This window comes from Camarhynchus parvulus, chromosome 1A (genome assembly GCF_901933205.1).
Source record: "Camarhynchus parvulus chromosome 1A, STF_HiC, whole genome shotgun sequence".
Lineage (NCBI taxonomy): Eukaryota > Metazoa > Chordata > Aves > Passeriformes > Thraupidae > Camarhynchus > Camarhynchus parvulus.
In genome coordinates, this window is record NC_044586.1 from 25742837 (window position 1) to 25766463 (window position 23627).

At 42.2% G+C, this 23627-nt stretch overlaps 1 protein-coding gene across 1 annotated transcript in view; it reads right to left on the reverse strand.

The window, feature by feature from the left end:
- Positions 1 to 23627, reverse strand: part of UTP20 (UTP20 small subunit processome component) — a 63200-nt gene that overhangs the window by 24316 nt on the left and 15257 nt on the right. The window contains 18 exon segments of the mRNA XM_030959448.1: positions 352 to 439; positions 873 to 1017; positions 1913 to 2139; positions 3004 to 3083; positions 5027 to 5170; positions 8016 to 8224; positions 8743 to 8909; positions 9444 to 9569; positions 10132 to 10217; positions 12232 to 12322; positions 14100 to 14312; positions 14870 to 15113; positions 15779 to 15858; positions 16721 to 16797; positions 17733 to 17891; positions 18209 to 18271; positions 18648 to 18798; positions 19974 to 20079. Coding sequence (XP_030815308.1) covers positions 352 to 439; positions 873 to 1017; positions 1913 to 2139; positions 3004 to 3083; positions 5027 to 5170; positions 8016 to 8224; positions 8743 to 8909; positions 9444 to 9569; positions 10132 to 10217; positions 12232 to 12322; positions 14100 to 14312; positions 14870 to 15113; positions 15779 to 15858; positions 16721 to 16797; positions 17733 to 17891; positions 18209 to 18271; positions 18648 to 18798; positions 19974 to 20079 — 2456 coding nt within the window.

The window sequence follows — 23627 nt, forward strand, 5'->3', positions numbered from 1 at the left end:
CCTGTGGCTTTGGGGTGCATAAAATCCACAGTGAAGAAGAGCAATTATTTCAAACACTGCAAGCAATTTGGTGGATTGACTATAGTGACAAAAAGTAAAGACTGCATTATAACTTCTGCAGACCTTCCCCATGACAAGGGGACAGAATCAGTCTGTGCACTGGCACCTCTGGGTGAGTAGTGCACATCTACACACAGTGGCACTGCATTCTGAACAGACTACAAACATGTGAAGATTTGATTGCAGGCTGATAATGAGAAATGGCATGTATATGACTTTTAAACAAACAAATATACTTGATTAAAATAAAATCATATGCTTAGTAGGGGCGAGGAAATAATTTTTACCTACCTGCTCCATGTTAGTCTGATAAAGGAAAGGGATGAGAAGGCTCACAAGTACTGAATTCTGGCTCTTTTCTTGTATGAATTTGCTGATCCTGCAGAATTGGACAAGGTAATTTACTCTTTTATATCATTTCAATCACCAGTACAGAGCAAAGAAGTCTGTCAGCAGTAGTGTCATTTCACAAGGCTTTGTCAGCCTATCCAGGCTAACAGAGCGTACCTACCAAATTCACAGTCCCAGCCTAAGCATTCAGTTCCACATGACTGCGGGCATTTCTGCACCTTTTTCTAACCTCAAGAGATATTAGGTTTGAGTACCAGCAACAAAACCAGCTAGAATCAACTTCTGAAAACTTATCACCTCAATAACCAGCAAATAACAAGGTCAATGACAGATTTAGGTATTTACAACAAATTTTAAAAAGTTGAGACACTGTTTTTTAATTTGGAAACTATTCCAATAAGCCTCTTTCTTCCTCCCTCCTTCCAGCTCTTTAACTGTTTCAGGCTCTAAGAATCACTTACTTGGAAAGTATACTCAGCTCTTTGCTCACTTGAGCTCTGTACTTCTTCTTTTTCACCTTCTCCACATTTAACATTGTTTTGCTGAAGTACTGAAGTATGGTAGGAACATGAGGCAGGACCAACCGGCAACCTAGGCTGACTGGCTCTGTAAGAGATACAACAGTTAGCAACACCCAAGAAACTGCTGCAAGATTCAGAAGGGAGATCCAACCCTATACAAGGGGAAATTAGGATAAAGGAGGCTTCATTAGTAAATGGAAGCTATGAACATGCAGGGCAGCTGGTGGCTGGGAAGAAGCACCAGCACTCACTGAGACCAAGTCTAACAAGTCTGAGATGGGCTCAAAGCAAGCACAAACCACTCCTCTCACAGATTTCAGTAACAGCCCTCCTAAGTGCAGGCTTATCAGAAAGTACCAAGGACATTCCTCAACAGTAGCAACATCTCCTAAAATGACTGGAACATTTGTAGATGGGGTTTTCTTTATTCCACCACTGACCTCTTGTGTAAAATCAAAGCTGCCATAACAAGGGCACATGATCCCTTCCACTAGCTTTGAGTGTTGCAGGTGAAAGCAGCACATTGATGCTGCCTCCACAGCATCAAACACAGCACACTACTGTTCTGTCTACTAACTCTCAAAGATGCCAGGTCTTTCCCAGGGAGCACAGACTAAACATAAAAGTGATACAGGATTATGTGCATACAGGAATGGGGCCTTTATATAAAACCTGGTGTTAGTCACAGAGCCAAGTCAGCTCTTGAACTTGTATCAGTCAAAGCTTCACAGACAGAACAGGTCAACATTCCTTCATAAGAAATCTCTCTGTGCTCAGGACCCTGACACTCAAACGTGGACTTCATCAGTCATCAAGCAAGCAGAACTTTACAGTTCTTGAGCACAAGACAAGTTTGTACATTGATGTTTCCATCTCTGCCAGGAAGTCCTCTTCCCAGTAATCTTAGACAGCCTCATCATAATCTACCACCTCCATCTAAAGCACCCAACAGGTCTCTGAGAACTCTCAGGCAGGCATACCTTCTGTCACGTCTCCAGTGGCCATGACAACACAGTCAGTCATGCTCAAACTGGAAACCTGCTCCGTGGGTTCAAAATCTGGGCTGTTGAGAAGGCTATCAGCAATGTCCATCACAAGGCTGGATGTGGCCTCAGACAGATTCTTGGCTGACAGCACAGCAAAAACATTTGTCAGTATATCACTCTCTGGATGATCTGGCTGCTGCTTGGCCAGCAAAGGGAAATACCTGAGAGAAAGATTATAAAAAGGTTCACTGAAAATTAGGTTCAGAATTTTCAGCTTATAATTCTTTTGTGCGAGAAGTCACACAAAAAATAATGACTGTCTTCCACTTCAACCAAGAAAAAAGTGCATAAAAACCAGAACAGTGTCACCAAAAATACAATGAATGGAGGTTGAGAGGTTATCAAGTCCCTTTTCTAATCCCTTCTCCACAGCCTGAGTCTCCTCTTAGTCTGCTCCTAACCTAGTGATCCAACAGCATTTTTAACAGAAGTTTGTATATAAGGTCTTCATGCCTACCAATGATGTGTCTCAAAAGAAACACCAGGTACTTTAGCAAAGGAAAAACAGTGAGTCTGTGGAAGAGGCAAAAATCACTCAAGACAGTTGAGCTGGAACTTCTCACAATCAAAACAAGCTCTTTTACAACTTTCAGTAACATTCTCAGTCACAGATTCTATGCTGAACTTGCCCATACTTTTTCATAAAATAGAAAGAAATACACAATAAAACATGAATGAAATTATATATTGTAAAACTGACTTCCCATCTCGTAAGACTAGGAAGTCATCAGTCAAGACAAACATATCCCTAAGAAGTCAGACCTCCTCCTCACCTGTGAGTTGGGTTTGAGCTGCATATGTGCTTAGTTATCAATACATGGAAAAAGTAGCCTATTAAAAAAGTGAGTTCTTGCATAAACTGGAAAGCTTCCCAGCTGCTTTGACTGCTATCAAAATAATAAGTCTAATGGAAAAAGAAAATATGGGTTTGGACACAATTATTCACACCCTGTTAGTGTGCTCTTTTTTCCTTGTGCTTTATGTATTCAGAAGTACTTAGGCTTCTTTGCCAGAAGAACACTTACCTGGGGTTCTTACTCCAGGTGTGAATGAGCTTGAGCAGAAAAGTTGGAGAATACTGACTCTCTGAAGCCAATCTGCAGACCTAAAGGAGAGAAAAATCAGATACCAATGCAAGACAAGTAAGTAAAGCCACTTGAAAACCTCCTCTCTAACAAAGACCTCACATTCTATAATTTACCTTTTTTATAAAGTAATTCCAACCTTTTATAAAGTAATTTTCCAACTTCCTCAATATTTGTCAAATGACTCTTAGATCATTTCACTCCCATTTATACAGTATTCCAGTTACCATTTTTGCCTTCCCTTGAAACTAGATTCCCATAACACCTCACATTTGCCACAGAGACTTAGCAACCCCTCCCAGACATAGAAAGGAAATCTCAAGGACAGCACCCAAAACTCACTCCTCCCACACTTCCTATGCCCTGACTGCAGCACCTGGTCTGTATCTCCACAGCCTCACTGGAGAGGCTGGAACATCATATTGCATCCCATGAATGGGATCTCCTAACAGGGTTCTGTGTCCAAAACAACCCCACCTGTGTTGGGGTTGTGCTGCTGCTGTGCAGGCTAACAAGTCTCTGCAGCAAAATCCTGGGCTATGAACAACAGCAAACTCCAACTGCAGGTTCAACAGGCTTAAAACAATTTGCCCTCTCCATCAGTTTTACACACCTCAGTTCTGTAGTTTAAAAAAAGGAAAGCATACAAGTCAAAATTATTCTTTTAACCAAACCAAATCCTCATGAAGTTCACCAGAAAAGACTCCAGAGGGAGCTTCTGGATCATACTACCATCCAAGCTTCAAAACCATCTGTCTTCCTGACATATGTAAGGACATGAGGCATTCTAACTATTTAGTAACAAAAGTACATCTTGTTCAGAGTTATTCAGAATTTGCAAACACTGTGCTCCATGAAAGCTTTAAGTGCTTTGCTGACTGCCTGGAACTGCAATGGCCGGAACTGCTCTGGAACTGCAATAAATGTTCACTGCTTTTCCCACGTAGCACCCTGGCTGTAAGAAGACTCCATGGACAAACCAGGAACATGCACTTCCCTGTTGCCCAGCCCGGTGCAATACAGAGCTATATGCACTGCCTGGTACTTTTTATCTACTGTTTGTCCACATAACCATACTACACATCACATATTGTTACTGGTACAGCAGAGAAACAGTGTAGGAGTAAACAAAAACAATGTCTAGAGAAGCAGCTCTGCTGTTTCACAGACTAGACCAGTGCTCTTTAACAGGCTTTTCTGCTGCAGGGAAGTTGGACATTTGGATATCTTAAAAGCCTCTGTGGAAGAGCTCTCTTGGAGTCAGCCCCTCTTACTCAAGTTAACCTTTTCATGGACACAAGTGCTTTTAGAGCAGAGACAACCCAGCAGCTGGTACAGGCACTCCCTGACAACCCCAGAGCCACTGCACTGACAAAGACAGCATAATCTAATTCTAAATCCTGTGTTCTCTCTCCATCTCACAGCAGCGTATTTTCCAATCTCAGAGGTGATCTGAATTTCTCTGATAAAAGCCACATGCCTGTGCTTTGTTACTGTATTCACATGGAACTCTTGGCAGGCAGGCTCAAGACCACTCTAGCCCGCTGACAGACCCTCCTGGGTCCTTCCTTTCCTGCAGCAGCATTTGCTTCTGCAGCCCCCTACCCAACAACTGTCACACAGAAAAGTAGCAAAGTACACCTAGAAATTACTCGTATTATTTAGCTTCCTTGAAGCATCTAGGGAAGAAGTCTGCTTCTGTGGTTAAAGAACAAAGAAATGGCATCCATTTTATTCAGACGAATTAATTTGTACTTTAATCTGTGACTTGATTATTCCAGGACTAATCCAAGACAAGCCAAGAAACTGGCCTTGCACAGACACACTAGGATGCCACCATTTGTTCAAGACCACATCCAATCTAGCAATGGACAGAGCTGACATGAAGGACTCCAGTATAGCTGGAGTTTTCTGCATAATACATGTTTCAAACAAGTTATTTGGAAAAACAAGAAATACTTACCTGAGGCCATACCACAGCATGGAAAACTGCATCAATCTCTTCCACACTAAAGCTGTAGGTCTCATAATCAGAAAAAAACTCTGCCACAAGCTTGAGACCAAGACGTCTCAAATTCTTCAGTGGATTAATCAACCTAGGTTGGACCTGTAAGGAAAACCAACAAAAAACCCAACCCAGTAAGACCTTGGCAGAACAACTACCAACTACTTGCTCTGAAATTAAATCCAGCAATTGACTGACCACATCCAGACACATTCTTTGCAGAAATATCTGTTTTCTCTTGTAACTTGTTCACAGTGGCAATGTACACCTCAGAGCTGACCTAAATGTTTCTAGAAGAGGCCTGCCTGTTCCTGCATTGAGGCAGTTACACAGGACTCCTTCAGCTCATAAAAAATCCATGCTGATAGGTTTAACCCAGTAGCATCTGCCCCTTTTGGATGCAATGCAGAAAGCTACACCACAATTAATCAGATTTCCAACTCTGACACTTAAACAATTCTGTTTTACACTTGAAAGGACCGCAATCACCTCTTCAAAGTGAAGTTGTACTTTGTACACTGAGATCTTCTGGGAAGAAATCAACAGATGAAGAGAAGGGGGAAGGAACAGAGAAGGAAAGAATGTGAATTATGTCTTCCAGCAGAGTACGGTGGGGGCTATAGCATTTGGTTACAGGAAGGTGCTTCCTGTACCCATTTAGTGGTTATGTTCCATAGCCTTTCTTTGGAAAAACATTTCAGTAAGGGAATTCATGCAGAGCTGCATTCTGACTCTCCTCCCTTTGAGGAGTCTTGACCTGAGTAATCTAAATTATTTCCATACTGTGCAATGCAGCTCACAGCATGAGCACAAGAAGTAGCTCCACAGTGCAGAGGTAATGAACTTCAGCCTCAGATACAACAAAGCCACATGAGAGCAAATGAAAGCCACTGTCTAATATTGGAGCTCTTTTGGATATCATGATCCACCACAAGTGGATCCAAGAATATAAAATCACAAGTAAAAAAGACAAAGAGGAGATGGTGGAGAAAGAACCGATCAAGCTCTTGCAACAGGACCTCCCAAGCTATGCTGAATGTGTACTAATGGAGCGCAATCAGCTTCCAGGAGGCAAATGAACTGTTTGAAAGCCCAAAGAAAGCACAAACCAGGATACTATTGCTAACGGCAACCTCCACGTGAAGTCATTCTGGGTTTCCCACTATCCAATCACGATAAAAGAGTTCTCTGAGATCAAGCCTTTGAGAGGACAAAGAAACTCAACAGTGAACACAATCAGTAGGAAATGGTTGTGGATGCTATGGGACAGAGAGAGAGAAATGGTAAGCATTTCTCTCTCTCTGTCCCATAGCATCTACAAATGGTAAATTAATAACTTGTCTTAAAGTGGTCAAGGTTGATGTTTAACTCTCCAGGTAGTATCAGTCTGCAATAAATTACTCTCAAACTCCAAGAATGTCTTACAATTATTAGTCAAGATAAACACATTTCTCACACTCTTCCTTGAGCTTTTAACAGCCCCTGGGCTAATGAAGTGCTAAATTAAGTTCAGACAAACAACAGACTGTCACTCCTGACATTATACAACCATGACAGAATTACTGTAGCAACTCTGGCAAAATGTGGCTTTCCTAGCAGTTAATGAAGCAGCTTTTAGAATTCCTGTCTCCTGTCCTCATTGAAAACATGCAGGCATATGCAATGCACTGCTGAAGTCAGACAGTGGGATGCTGATGTCCTCCAATTTGCTTATCCTCTCCATAAATTAAGACAGCTACCAGGTTCTGTGCAGCCTGCAGGCAACTATGAGACCTTGGATACTGCCTATTGCAAGGACTTGCTTTGTTTGATGGATTTTTTTCAAAGCAAGTTCTAACCTCAAATGCTCACAGCTGGGTCTTGGCAAGAACACACTCATGGTGACAAAACATTCATTCCCACTTGCTCAGGCCATCATCTCCTAACACCTTGCAACACCACAGTGACGATGATGACTGCGCAGGTTGCTTGTTTCCCACCTAATATATGAGCAGGCTCTGCACCAGGAAGACAGAAAAGCCTGGCTCAGTGTTACAGTTTCTAAGCAGCTGCCAACAGACTCCAAGTAGCCGGACTAGAGCTCAGGGATGTCTGGGCTGGCCCCCTGCATACAAGGCAGCAATAAACTAACATGCCCCACCTTCAGGTTCAACCAATCTTTAACAGGATGTTTTCCTCACCTGACCCCTTCTGCATGTACAGCCATTACTTAGCAAGGGAAAAAACATTTCCACTGCTCTGCAGATACCTGGCTAAGATCCAAATGGTAACACTGGATTAGTATGACTCCTGATCAGAGCTGAAGATGCTTCTAGTGTGCTGAAAGCATGGCTGGTAGTCATGTCCCTCCTGTGTCCCATGAGAGGGACAGATAATCACAAACGGCAGATAATCACTGTGATCATCCACAATACTGAGCTCCTCTGAGGTCTAGCACTGCAACAAAACACCTCATGGACAAGGTTTGCTTTAATGTCTTCAGACAAGGAACTTTAAACCTCTCCCTTCCCCTGCTCAAATGTTTTATCCTTGCAGCCAAGAAGCTCCATCTTTATGGCAAATTTCAACTTCCAGCCATAAGATCTTGTTACATGTTTACAACAGAACAGTTCTCTCTCTCATGCCCTTCTCTCCACAAAACAGGTAGGAACAATGCACAGAGATCACCTCCAACTCTTTCTTCAGTAGCTCAAACAAAAACACAGTTCAAATCAGTTTTCTAAGTACATTAACTCTGCCTGCACTGCTTGAGCCCTGTAGCACTTTCAGACAAGCACCACTGGCCTCTATTTTGACAGACTTCTAATTGTTAAGCTTCACTCCACAATGGCATTCAACTTCTCTTTTATCTGAATCACTAAAGCTCTGTCTATGTGTGTAAGCTCAGAGGAGGAGGAGAAAAAGAAACTTAATTTATGTGTTTGTATATTGTTTGCATATACTGTACCTTCTCTCTTTGCTGGAGGATGCAGGATACCACTGCAGTCATGCAGAGCAGAATCTGCAGAATTTCAGGCAGGTATTGCTGGATCAAATGTCCCATGTTTTTCAACACAACCTCAAGACCATTGAAGAGGCTATGCTGACGCCCAAGAGGCAGGACTTTAGCTAAATCCAGCTCTGACATACTTTGAAGGACTGCAGTCTGGCAAGGCCCTGTGATAGGCAAAGGAACAGCAAATTATCTAGGGAAGTACCATGGAGAAACCCACTACCAAGAATAATATTTCAGTGAAAAATAGTGGAATTTGGCCCTAAAGTACAGATCCTCACAATCATATTTTTAAATAAGAAGAGCTCTGTTTCTCCATCTCTCTGATATTTAGATGTCTCCCACTGCTACAGAATCAGAGCACATTACAAGCTCTATTTACTGCCATGATACTCAGACTAGCCTACGATGCCAGCCACTACCCACTCCTGGCCTGCTACAACTTATTTGCACAGCTGTGGCAAGTTGTTCAGCTTTTCTGACCTTGGACGTGTAAAACAGAGCAATCATGCTTTGTAAGGAGAGATTTAGGGGAAACCTAGTCCTTACCAAGGGTTTACTTTCATCCCTTCAAGGCATAGTTAAGAGTCAAACTGAAGCACATAACAGTACTAAGCCTATTTATCCTCCCACACCTCTACATCAGGAAATACCACACCCCCAGCTTCTATAGCCTACCTACCATTACTGAATTGCTTCACAGCTTCAAAGAGTAGATCCAAGAACATCCGGATCTCTTCTGGCAGCGAGCCGGCCAGAAATCGCAGAACAATCGACATGCGAGTGCTCGCTGAAGACTTGCCCTGTGTTTTGCTCCCTGTTTTGTTTCTCATTCTGCCATAGAGAATTCTTCAAGAACCAGAAAGAGATTGCATTAGCTTTCAGCAAGCCATCTGTTTTTCAGCCTCTTATTCTGCAGGAGAAACTTGGTTTAAAAATATTCTCTAGTGAAAGTTCTCCCTTCAGGTTCTCCACTGAACTACTACATATTGTCCAAAAACATCTTAGTGAAAGATCAGCTTCTGCTTCTACAATGGAAGCTCTGCTGGAAACTTCAGGTATAAAACTGGTTACCTTGCAGACAATTCACATCATTGCAAATAGGTGGCAACACTCAATGAACTGAAATGTCTTCACAGTCCTCTGTAACCCTTAGCAGAAACAGTATGTACCAAAATGCTGTTTTTAAAGAAAACACTAATTGCATAACACATTATATAAATGTGTTAATAAGAAAACCATACAGAATATCACAAACGAAGTCATCAAACTATACCACTAAGCATGGGTTTATCTCAACTATTCAAAATGAGAAGTAGCATTACTTCTCTCTGCTCATGGTACTCTGCCATGAAGGTTTTGAACTCACACTTCAGAACACACCTCATTAGAACAGGGATGAGATCTGGTCGATGCTCTGTTTTTACTACTGTGGTCTCCTCAGAAATACTGAAATGGACTATCTCTTCTTTAAAGCTCTTGTCCTCCAGTAGCCTTTGCAAGTTCTCCCTGAGAGTAATAAACATTATTTGAGAGCAGGTAGGGTTATTAAAATAGACAGATAGACACACAGATGCATCTATATCTAATTACCTACCTATCTATCCTTGCTGTCTACAAAATATTAAAGTAATATTTTCTCACTCTTTTATAAAAAAATATTTTAAAAGCCAATAAGTTCAAGCTAATGATGTAGACAAGTCAGTCCTGGATGTATCCCAAGGAAATTATTTAACTATAAACTACAGTTTTATGCTGTCACTTTCTTTGGGTGGTTATAAATCATCAGTACAAAAGACATCTTTGAAAATGACAGAACTACTAACACTACTGACATTATTCTGGGACAGAATGGAAGTGTTGCTATTTTTCTTTAAACAAAAAAGAGACACTCATCAACCTCAAGATCTGATTTCCTCTCTTAGATACAAAACATACAGCTGACTAAAATGAAACTTTACATATATGTCTTCAACAAATACAGGACCCCAAATAAAACTGACCCCAAAGCAGGCTTCTGATATGATAGCAGGCTAATTCACCAATGCTAAAATAATATAAAAGCTTTTACCTGTATGGCAGTAGATGAGGATGCTTGTATGTCATTATACAGTCAAGAGCTATTCTCTGTACATTCTGGTCTTGATGAGAGAGTAGCTGCAAATAACAAAAGAAAGAAAATGAGTCCCTATCTAGGAGGCAGAAATGCTTACTGAAAATATTGAAACAACCCAAAGGCTACAGGCTCAAGCAGGTTTTGGAGTAACTTATTCAAATGGAAGCAGAATGTATGTGTTGCCAGTACAAAGCCAAGATGTACATGCTCAACTTCCACTCATAAAAAGGGGCCTGGCTGCTGATAGTGCATATATAATTTTCCTTCCTACCAACATAGGGTAGTTGTAATATTATGTTTTTTCATAGATGTCTTTTGGACCACTATGAGTTTGCATTTATCAACAAAACCACTTGTGATACAGCTGTGTATCTAAGAAGACTGGATTAAAAAGCAGACTACCCAAACAATTCCAAGATATCTGTATTTCTTTCCTGTGACAAACACAAACTACTTGGAAGACTTGGTATGCAAAGTCTCAGTGAGATTTGCCCTCTCTTGAAGATGATTCTTCATAACCTAGGCACTAAACAACACCAAGAGGTGGTCACAGCACCAAGACTATCTGAGTTAAAGAACTGCTTGCACAATGCACTCAGGCACATGGTTTGATTCTTCGGGTGTCGTGTGCAGGGTCAGGAACTGGACTCAATTATCCTGATGGTTCTGTTCCAACTCAGCATATTCTGGGATTCTGAGATTCATTAGAACAGGGAAAAGAAGTTGAGAAATACAGATCATTTCCCCAGGCAGCATCTTTATCAGTTCTTCAGTCTCCTACTAAATAGCACAGCAAGTGTCACCAGAGGTCACTTTGCCATGACGTCCCTATGCCAGACGGACACACCAGCCGTGACAATGCATATACTAAGACACAGAAATGCAAGCAGTAAGTGATGAAATAATCTTTCTTCTTGTGCCAGGCTGTTCTTCCCACAGTGATTTGACCTTTACACCACTGCCCAATATTTTGCTAAGAACACAGGCAAGCAAACACGTCGATCAACTGTTTTTCTAAGCAATACTTTAAGATAGACTGAAACAGAGTGGATGTCTACTAGAGATTGTCAAATTCAGGGACTAAGGAATGGAGTTTTCAACACCCACAGCCTCAGAAAACAAACTAGGAACAACGAGAGCAAACCCTAATGACCTGAATAAATCCACGAACTAGGAACCAACACAACCCTGTAAAATTAAAAAACAAAACCGTTTTAAGGATTGTAAAATAAAGACTTAGAATCCCTCTTTGAAGTCATACTTTCGACAATTCTTTCAGAGAAATCCCTAGAATCAAGCAAATTGAATATTCTTCAAGAAGGAATTCCCTTTTTGATGCTTGATAATCTCTTGTACATACTGGCCATACTCATATTACACAAAAGACTATAGGACAAAGACAGATCTCCTTAGATCTTCCCCAAATTTTGGATTCTAAATCCTCCCCCACATCCTGCATGAAGTGTAAGTGAAACAGATATACTCTGCAGACACTCTTCCACCTTTGTCACCCTAGTTTTTTAAGATTTTCTAGGCCTTCTGATGTTGACATTCTTGTAGTGAACTTTCTCAGACACTTTCTGTAAATAACTGATTGTTTTGTCTTCTTTTATGGAAGAAGAGAAAGTTGATAGACTGTTAGTTTGACCAGTGTCATTGGAGAGGTGTCACTGTCACCCTCCAATCCGCTGTCACTTTTAGAAAACTATAAATGTTGAGTCAGAAAATAAATTTCCTCTTTCTTCCTTCACCTTGAGAATGGTAGTGTGCTTGTGTTCTCTCGTGTCCTATAGTGACACACCTTGCCAAAGACTACTACTTGTCTACTGTCTTGCCACTCCTGGCAAACTAAGCCAGGTATCTTAAGCAGATCTTTGCCCAAGGGGTTCATTTCAAGTGAAGCCTGTTAGAAAGCCCCCTCAAGGACAGCTCCTTTTTCAGCTATCACAGCTGAGTTCAGAAAATGAACAGCTTTCTTCAGTATTAGACCCTGCTCTCAAATAAGAAAGAGTTGATTTATTAGTAGTATTTCTAAAAGTAAGCAGATTGCCTCACCTGGGTATACAAGGCATTCAACTTCTGCTCCAGATACAATGCGCGAGGATTTGAGAATTTTGAGAAAACTTGTAAGTGGGCTATTAGTTGCCTGCAAAACAAAGCAATGATTTTTTTTAAATATCCAGGAGACAAACAGGGAACTTAAGTTAAAATTCACTAACAAGAAAGAAAACAAAACACAACACAAGAGGATCCCAAGACTTCAGCACTATTTCAGACATCTCAAGAAGTGTTCTGCTGCCTAAGCAGCTCCTTCCAGCTGTCACCTTACTGAACAGAGGACACCTTTATTCCAGCAGCACTGGGTAGGCTGTTTTTTTCATGAGAAAGGGGTACAGTCAGGATGCAGCTTACTTCTCTCTGCCAACCCAGCCTAGAACACCAAAACCCTGTATTTATCTCTTTGTTTATTCACTTGTCCATAACTGGTGCCCATGGTGCTCCTACCAACCTCATGGGCTGCATTCAGCCACAGACTGTACTGGGGCTGCAAGGACAGATGGGAGTCAGTTCCTCTAGCACTGGCAGGGTCACCTCACACCTGCCCCACATCCTCCTCATGGAAAGGGGCAGAGAAGATCAGGATAAGTGAGATCTCCTCTACCATGTGTGCTGTGGAACTGGTAGAAGCTGTCCTCATTGAGCTGCTAATTTACACTGAATCCTCCAGACACTTGAGCTGGGCCACCCTCTTCCATGGCTGGGCGCAGACAAGGGATGAGTAGGATGCCTTCCAGGAACCGAACAGGGAGCCTGGGGCAGGTGCTCCCTGCTTCAGCCAGGCCTCCCAGGACACAGGGTGCAGCCCCACGAGGGAGTCCTCCCTGGCACAGGCCTGACCTGGGAAGGGAGGTCACTCCACAACTCATTAACACACCCCCGGTAAATCTTTCATGCCTTTGTTAGGTAAATCTTTCATGCCTGTGTTACAGCTACCGGGAGCTAATGTTTCCACTTCACTGCACAGATGTTCTGAGATGGAGGCTGGGAAAACAACAAAATATCTTGGACAGTCACTGTATTTTAATTGCTGATAACTTGCAGATACAAGCCATAATCTGGGAAAAAAATGAAACACCCATAGGACACTGGGGATGAAATGACACTTTAGGTCACATATCAAATACTTGTATACTTGTCTTGTTCCAACATATAAGGTGACATTTTGAAGTTCTCTGTCATTACAAGGGCCATCCTTTGCAAAAGAAGTGTCAGAATATAAATCTTTGTGCTGTATTTGTAAGCGATATTTGACAGAGGTCATCACTGGGGAGAATTCATACAAAGAGCAACTTTCTCCATGCATTCAGCACTGCAACAATGACACTCAGCAACATGCAGCTTCAGTCTACCAAATACAAACCTTGGTCCCTAAGAATACAAGACTTATAATGGACAGAAAATGGCAGAATCCCAATATTCTATACCTAAATATCCCAATATTCTATACCAATATTCTATACCAGAATCCTAATATTCTATACCTAAACAAATAATCTAATTTTTTGAAGTGTTTGGCAATGCCCACAGTTTTCAAAGACTAACAGATACGTACAGAGAAGCCAGGGAAATCAGGCACAAGAGTCTCTGGAAACCTCAGAATACTACACATTTTTTGCCTAAAGTAAAACACATCACAGACATGTCAGCAGGTAATGCGCTAATGATAAAACCTGGGCAATGTGTTTGGATTTTTAGTACTATACAGGCAAAATTTCTGACTTGTAATACACTGAGAAATGACGAAGCACAAGCAAAAGAAGAAAAAATAATATATACAAAAGCACAGCTTGTGTCTCAGTGCGAGCTGCTGAATCTGCCTTTCCATAAGAGCACTAGCAAAAGGGAAAACTAAAAATACTTACTTAGCAGCAGCTCTTCTTGTTTTCTTTTTCGGTACTCCTATACTAATTGGTTCCCCTTCTTCCTTTTCTTCTTCCTCCTCCTCCTCCTCCTCCTCCATAGCAACATCATTCACCTCTTCAGCAGGTATTTGTTTTGCTGCTATGGTACCACTAATTTTCCTTCTGAGATCCTGAGAGGGAGCCACTAAGGAATCTGCTGGGTAGTACTCATTTCTGTGTTTAAAAAAAGAAGGAAGGAATTAGAAGCATAACATTTCTCAAGGTTTCAGAGCAACAACATCAACTAAAAACCTCACCATTCTTATTGTAACATCTTGTTATGTCCATCATACTGTCTGATATGTGCACACATATGCAAGCACACCATTGCTCTCCCTGCCGGGGCAGGAATTTGAATCAGCCTCTACCAAAATAAGTATTTTCCCCATCCTGGGGGAAAACACTTCAGTATTCTGTGATTCCAAACTAAAGTGTGTTTTCATTAAAGAGGAACTTTATTTCCTATGAAATCACTCTGTAACTGAATAATGAGACTGACAATGTCAAGTCAATGAATGAGCAGCAGAGACCTACTACTGTAAGTTTCATTTCAGCCTGCTTCGTTTCTAACAGAATCCACATTCCAATTGAAAGGTTATCTCTACTGGAAACAGATGTGTCATCAGCCATGCATTTAAGAAATAAAGTCTGTAATGGGATAGCCAATCTTAAAGCTCAGCAACACATTGAGAGCAATGTGTCCACTCATCTGAAAAATAAATCTTACTTACCGAATGAATCTCAAAAGAAGTGGGGAAAGTTCCCTCGACCGAGGCTCCACTCTATCTGGAAACTTATCCAGTGCTTTCCAAAGTAGGAACCTGTAATTTGTGTGGTCCAGCCGCTCACTGCAATCTGTTCTACTCCTCAGCTGCTCCAGAAAGACAGTCCCCACCTCTCCTTCTGGTATCTTCTCACTTTCTGTTTCAGCAATGCTCTCCTCCTGTTCATCTAATTCATCTTGTAGCTCCATTTCTACAGAAGAGATAAGAAAATCTTTTCAGGTTACTTCATAATCACCAGTAGCAAGGAATCCATCCCCCATTACAAAAGTAATGCATTTGGTAACATGCACCTGGTTTAGACACAACTGTATTAAACACTGACCTGAAAGACACACATTGCTTAGAAAGCGTTCTAGGATGCCTTGCAACCCTGGCACTTCTCAGCTGGGCTCAGTTCCCTTGAATAACAGGGAAGTTCACAAATGGCTGCACACTTCTGACTCTATATTGAAATATTAGATTGCATATGCCCATAGGAAAACCTCAAGAGCACACGCAAGGACTGTGTGCAGAAATTCCATGGAGCAGGAAGATGGTCTGCACCATTACACAGGTTTTGTCACTGCTCCTGACCAGTCTGAGCAGTGCCAGCCTTAAGCAAAGATGAAGCTGCAGGTTTTCCAACAACCTGCAACTCCCTCCTGTAATGCAGGTGGGCTTTTCCAGCTACTGCTTGGTGTTTAGGACGGGAGACACAGCTTCCTCACAAGCCTCTCCATTCCTGCCCTGGACATGACAGCAGTACTGGTTCTGAATTCCTCCATCACACATAAATTTGGGGAACTTGAAAAACAGCCACATAATTCACCATTAGCTGGGTTCCTATAATAACCATGCTTAGGATAGGTGACTTACCAGCATAGCTAGCAGCCCTCTCCAAATGTTCATACAGGACCTTCCAGAACTGTTTATTCTCCATTTCCTTTGCATGAGAACTAACAAAGCAGAATACAGCATGAAATTAGAAGAAAGATAAGAAAAGGCAAGCGTCACTCAGCTAGTTATCAACTACCACAATCAAAGGCTTTGATCACTGCTTTAATGTGGCTGTCCAGAGACAGGACATCTGCACAATGCAGCTGTAGCATTTCCTTGCCTTTTCTCATGGATCCCAAATGTCAACTGTTTTTAAATAATCTGGTTGCATCCCATGACTTCAAATGAACTCAAATTGAGTAAAAATGTTCTCAAGCTTTCTACTGACTTCTGTATAGCAAATCATACAGAATCAAAGAAAGAATTAGCATGGACATATCTTTTGAAGAGCTGGTTTAATTTTTTCTTTAATTAATTCACTGGTTTGAAGAGGGAAATCCCGTCCTTTTTAATCATACAACAAAGGGAGGAAAAAAGAAGATTAAGTCATGCTGAAAGAAGTCACTTATTTTTTCACCATGGTAAGACTTCCCTACTCTTTAGTACGATTTAGAGGTTTGCCAGTAAGGACAGAAAAGTTAGCAGATGAGGAAACAGAGAGACTTCTTGTTCCTTTAAGCATTTGTGAAACGTAAATCAAATCCTGCTACCTCTGACTAAAAACTCTTGTTGAAACTCTGATGTTATTTAACTGCATTTGTTGCAAGTTCCCTTTAAAGTAAAAAAAAATCAGGAATTGAAGAGTCTACACAGGCTGAGATTTCAGAGATTAAATTAATTTCAGAAGATCTCACATGAAGGTTCTCATGCACAAATCTCTCCCAACTGGACATTTTTTACCTCAGCTTCAGTTCACAGAAGAATGAAAGGAATGTCCTGTGACACAACTACAGACTGCAGCATCTAACTGCATATACTCACGTTATAAGCTCAATAACAGGATCCCAGAGAGGGCTGAAGTTAATATAAAGCATTCCTAGTAAATACCGAAGAGGCACCTAGAATGACACACAACACCATCTTGTGAGATGCAAAAAACAGTAGTTAAAGACCAACCAAGCTCCTCTAACCTTTCTTTCTCTCAAAGAGGAAACTTTGGTCTAAGAAGTTTTCAGGAGTGCTACAAGAGATGAATGATGTCACATACATAATAATTTCTTCATGTGGAATATCTAGAACCCATTTACTTCCTCACAGCTTCATGTGGAAATCTAGAACCCATTTACTGTAAGCTACACTGAGACCTCATAACTATACCAAAATAACATGAATATGGAAAAACCAGTTCAGCACAGATGATCTGGACTGTCTCTCTCACCAACTTCATTGCTGCCACAGCAAAATGAGGGACCTCAGACAGACGAAGGTTTGCCCAGAGAAGTACTCACTGCACTAGGCCTAATGCCATGATCTCTAGGCTGGCTCCTCACTGAGCTACATGGGGGAGTGACCTACAATCCTTCCTCATGGATGTGAGGCCCCCTTTAGCTCAGCAGCAGAGGACATTCAACAATTACAGGCATAAAAAATTTTCCTGCTGAAGCAAGATCCAGAAGTGAGGTCACCAACGGCCAGTGAGAGTCCTACCAATGTTCAACCACACTGAGGACGCGGCAAGGTCATGAGTTTAAATTTGCTCACATCTTGCTTCTCCCTGGAATCATTTGCTTTCCTTTGCATAACATCAAACCCAGATTAATCTGACTGTGGGCCATTTATCTAGGTACCACTGTTGTTCTACTAAACACAGTACTCCTGAGGACAATGGGATCTGTGATCCCTACTAACAAGTAAAAACCTAAAACCTAATCTGGGAGTTAATTTACTTTTTTGACACACTCTCATTAAAAACTCTGCAATCCATGTGATGAAATAAGAACATTCTCTTGGAATAAAGGAATGTGACAACTGCTTTTTGACAATAAACCCTTACCTCCTGCAAAGATCCACTTGGTATTGCAGGCTGCACTATGTCACATCTTAGTTTCCTCAAATGGAGAAGTTTTTCTCTGTAATCATTCACTGTTGCTGGCACAAGTTCTGCTTGGAGCAATATGGCAAATACTGGCTGGAATTCCCCTGTGCCATCACCCTGAACAAACAAGTGACATGAATTCTGTTAGAGTACCTTTATCTCATTGAAAAGTACTTCAAAAAAACTATACAGACTCTCGGCCATTCTGGACAAAAGAACAAAGTCAAAGGACTTGCTCTGGTTTCCACCATTTAGGCACACATCTGAAAACCCCAGGAGGTGGGGGACAAAGAAATAAGACTGCAATGTGAAAGGACAAAAGCCAAAGACCACCTCTACCAGATACATTTTGTTTCTGCAAAGTGAACAACATTTCACACAAAACATGAAACACAGATAGATTTGAAATGTTAAATGAAAAGCTTTAGCCCTACCTCAATCTGTGCAGAAGGTGGATTATCAAAATGGTTTAGAATTCGAACTGTCAACAGCCGGACCTATTCCAACAAGAAGCATATGTCAGGCAATATGAATTGACAAATACACACCTACAGAGAGGCTAATGTCTGGTACAGCACACTGATTTCACTAGGTTCATCTCGGAGCTGAAAAACAGATGAATTCCTGTAGTCTGGAAGGCAATTAGAAGTGAATTTACCTGATTTACCTCTAGGGAAGAGGCAAGGCTGACAGGGCTAACAGTTAACCTCTGTTAACTCATGCCCCACTGACCCAGGTCTAAGCAGACACTATGGAAGTAATAGCTTTACACAGTCTCATGCTTCTCCTCCAAGACTATCCTTTAACTAAGTTTACTTATGCTTGATTGTTAAAATACAAATTACTTTGCATGTGCTCAAAACAGTAGATTACCTTGGAAACACCGGTGGAAATATTAGGATGCAACTTCTCAAACAAGTCCATTAGGTTCCTTTGGGAAAGGGGCTCCTGGCAGCCACATAATGCCAGCCTCGTGTAATAGAGATCAGCCAACAGCAAAGCAGAGGGGTCTGAAGGGAAAGTGCTAAAACAATGGATGATTTTATTAGCATACAGAAAGCACTGCAACAACACTGGTATTTAAAAACAAGGCAGTGGTGATAGCTACAACATTAAGGGAAAATTCCACGACTCTGCTTTCAGACTCTGCTTGCACCAGCAGGCTAGTGAAGTCAGACTTCACCAGCAAATGACTTTCAGCTGCAGAATCAATGACAGCCCAAGAGGTATGAGATCCCTCCTTTGTGTCAATCAGGCTTGTCAAGCTGAGACTTGCATTCTGGACACACAGCTGCAGAGAATAAATCTGCATAGGTCACACCAGGGCTTCTGCTACTGCCCAGGTGCTCAGTCAGTGATCACCTTCAACAGAAAAGAAATAATCCAGGCTTAGGTGAGACCCCAGGAATCCTGTCTGCTCACAGAGAAACCTCCTTCTGCTACCTTATGTCCCTTGCTCCAAGCAGGTTTCACATCTCCTGCCCAGAGCTGATAGGAAAGCATTAAGCTAAAGCTCATTGCCAATAATTCCTGTCTGATCATGCCTCAGACATGAGCACCGTAACTTCCTAAATGAACAGGGTGTTTTGAAGCTCAAGCCACTAAAGACTTGGAGGTGCTAGAGAGAGCATTCAGCTCTCTCTCTGTCCCTCCAGCCAGAGAGTTTTCTGTGCTAATTGTAAGTTAAATAGAGTGAAAATAAATAAAATGGAGTACACAAAATCTCCTCCCATTGTGGAGCAAGCACAAACATGGGTATGTAAGGACATGGTGGAATCCCAACACCAGGAGCAAACTCAGGCTTTTGACACAGCTCAGAAAGTGCTGTTCCTGTCTGTTTTGTCATTATAATGTAACACAGAATTACTAGGTGCAGCATTCCAAAGCAAAACTAGAACTAGGGTAGCACTCCAACATATCACTAGAACCAACTTACTTGACACACTACCCTGCAGCTAAGAAAGCAGGAGTTTGCAGAGAAAATGTCATTGAACAGGAACTACATCTACCTGGTTCTCCAAAAGAAGTGCCCACAATTTTGCTCCATTACATAACCACAATACTGAAGCAATGCACCAACATGACAGAAGGGGCAGCACACAAGAAGCATTTAACCAGCTCTTATATAAAGGCAAAGTCAAATTTTTGCCCTACCAAGGAAAACCATGAAGCACCACAGAACAGGCACAGTTTACTTACGTCACCAAGTTCTTGACACGCTCCACAGGTAACAAATGGAGTACTTCAGCAGATTCCACCAAACTAAGTAGAGTACTTACAGCTTGGCACGCCACAAACAGGCTTCCTGGAGCAGAGAAAGAACAAGAACATCTTGTAAATTTACTCAGCTCTCAGTGACTTGTGCTTGTATGGTGCATGCCCATCCTGAAAAGGCTGGAGTTAGAGAAATAAGGTAGCATATGGAGCCCAGAGCTGGCATGTGTATTTTCTAACCATAACACATAAAAGAAGTGCTTCCCTGGCTATCAAAGTAAGTGCCTCCTCCAGCAAGCCAGCACTGAAAGCTGTGACAGCTCCCAGTTTGCATGTTTCCATCACACCCACATGTGCAGAAAGCAGGGATCTGGAGCTAAGCACTGTGGCAGGAGTCACAGACAGCACTCTGCTCAAAACAAAGAAATGCTGCCAAACTGATATGAATGCAGCAAAAACAAAGCAAAAATACATACTGATGCTACCACCACACAGGTGCCTATAAACTCTGGAACTTTGGCAATGCACTACTGTATAAGATCTTTAAAGCTGTCCCATGTACCTAAAGACTGAGTATATATTAGTGAAAGGCTGGTGGGTTTGCTGAATTTTGTCTCCTTCCTAAACCTCTCAGACTCCTTTTGAGATGGAGGGTTTCCCAGAAGCACATGATAGCCAATGCCCTGCCAGGCAAGAAAGGGCAATTCCTCTCCCATCACACTTCTAAATTAGCAAATAGGTTACTTTAAAAAAAAAAAAAAGTAATTCCCCTCCTTCATCTCTTTCCAGGTTAAAGAAATACTATTCCTAAACCAGGTGAATCAAAGAAAGTTTATATAAGATTTAGCTGTCTTACATGCTGCCAATGGAAAAGAAAGGGAAGTGAGCATTCATATCCTACTTATTCCTCTGCAAACATTCCTCTATTCTAAGTTGCTTAATTCCCCAGGTATGTGATTTCCCAGATCCTGTTAACCATTAACCTCCACAAGGAGCTCCTCAAAGAGGGAAGAAACATCACGTAATGACAGGAGGAAACTTTCTGCATCTACAGTGTAAGGACAGTTCCCAAGGTACAATCTGCATGCCCTCTGGTAGCAGTATGCCCATGCTGGACAAAGATAGCAGCTTCCACCTCACTACAGACACACCTGTGTGATCAATAAGGGAGAAGCACTCCCATATTGGCCCTGAAGAGCTGCCAGAGATACCTTGCTGTTGCTCTGACCCCGTTTTCAAGCCCCTTTCCTTGCACTCCACAGCAACCAGAACACTAAAACCACCCAGTTCTGGAACTTGCACTTTGCCTCAGGGCTCAGAGGGCACGAAGGTCAAACAGAGCACAGGGCTGGGAGCCTTGCACAGGCAGTGAGAGAAGACTGGAGTCCTAGTAGAAGGTGAAGGAATTGCAGGAATCATGGAGGTGGAAAGAATGCCAGGGGATGAAAAAAAGCATCCAGGAACCCTAGTCTGGGAGAAGGTGAATAAAATCAAGCAAATAAGTGCAATATGGGACAATAGGATGCATGAGTACAGGACTGAGGATGCATTTCTTTTCTTTTCCCTTACCAACAAAGGAAGAAATAGCAATGTGCCTCTGGCATGCATGCAGAGCCTGAGCAGTGCTGCTACTACTGCCAGCAAAGATGAGACCCAAGAAAAAAAAATTCTAGATATTCCTTTTTTAGGCTAAGTACATTACCAATAAAAAAGTCATGACAGCATGAAAAACCTGCAAATATGATAAAAGAAATACCTAAATGCTTGACAAAGCTTCTTTAAAGAAGAAAAAGCAATAGAGTTGATTGGTGGACACCTTTAGGAATATTAACATAGGTATTATAAATGGAAAATAACAGACGGGCCTTACAAACAAAGGAACAATGAACACTCAACTTGGAGCATTCCAAAAGTTCTTTATAGTTTGCCACAAGATCAAATACTTTCTAGTTCTCTGAGTAACTGCCCTGCTCTATGCAGGCTCAGGTAATTTTTTTTTTCCTGGCCAGAGAGGGAAGAGAACCAGTGACCATCTCTTCCTGGAGAAAAGGTTGGTAGTGTCACTTGGGTCAGAGATGGTGGGGTGGTTTTGGCTGGGATAGAGGCAATTTTCTTCACAGCAGCTAGTATGTAGCTCTGTTTTGGATTTGTGCTGGAAACTGTTGATAATAGAAGGATGTTTCTGTTACCAACGAATAGCACTCACACAAGGGCTTTCCTGCTCCCTTTCTGCTCCTCACCCCACTTCACCAGTGGGGAGGCTGGAGGTACACAAGGCATTGGGAAGGGTGTTGACATTTAACTCCAGTCAGCCACCAAACCCCCTGCAGCCACCTGCCCACTCCCCCACCAGCAGCATCAGGGAGAGAATCAGAAGGGTAAACGGCAGGTAAACAAGGTAGAATTTGTGGGTTGAGATAAAGCAAAAAAGCCATGCACACAAGCCAAACAGAACAAGGACCTGCTTCCCATGGGCAGGCAGGTGTTCATCCATCTCCAGGAGAGCAAGGCCCCATCACATGTAGTGGTGACTTGGGAAGACAAATGTCATCACTTCAAACATCCCTTCCCTTCCTCCTCCTTTCCCACAATTTATATACTGAGCATGAAGTGATAAGGTCTGGAATATCCCTTTGGTCAGCTGTGGTCACCTATCCTGACTGTGCCTCCTCCCAGCCTGCCATGTACCCTTAGCCTCCTTGGCAACGTGGCACCATGAAAAGCAGAAAAGGCCCTGGCAGCAGCAGTAACAAAAACATCTCTGTATTATCAACCCTGTATTCAGCACAAATCCAGAACACAGCCCCATACCAGCCACTGTGACGAAAACTAACTCCACCAGCGGAACACAGCTGGGACAGCTGACCCCACTGATCAAAGAGATATCCCCTATCATACAGCACCATGCTCAGCATTTAAAACAGGGGCAAGAAGAAGGCATGGCATTTGTCTTCCCATGTAACTGTCATGAGTGATGGAGCCTTGCTTTCCTGGGATAGCTGAACATGTGCCTGCCCTTGGAAAGTGGTGAATGAATTCCTTGTTTTGCTTCACTTGCACGCATGGCTTTTGCTTTACCTGTTCAACTATCCGTATCTCAACCCTTGAGTTTTCTCCTTTTTGCCCTTCTGATGCTCTCCCCTCATCCCTGCTGAGTAAGCAAGCAGCTGTGTGGGGCTCAGTTGCTGGCTGAGATTAAGATACAACACTTCTTTCTGGCACCGAACATGTGCCTTGCAAGGTTAGAAGAAACAGCAGTGTGCCTCTGGCACACACAGAGCCTGAGCAGTGCAAGGTTGCAATGTGCTAGATTGAACCCTGATTGATAGCTGTTACTGCTGTTTAGCTGTTAATATTAATTAGCAAGCTTCTGTGCCTGCCATAAGGCTTGCTTGTCTTAGTGTATATTAGCAGCCACTGATCATTAGTGCCTGCTTTTTGCTTTCACAGCTGTAGTGCTGTACTGCTCAGCATCCTTCTCTGCTGTACCTGGGAGCATTTTGATAACAGCCATGGCAATGCTGTTACATACAACAGCACCCAGGTGGGCAGGTGGCCAGGGCAGTGCTGCTCTTTTTGTCCTGCTGTGCCAGCCAGGCTGGAACTCCAGTGTGAACTTGAGTCAACTGGACTGTGACC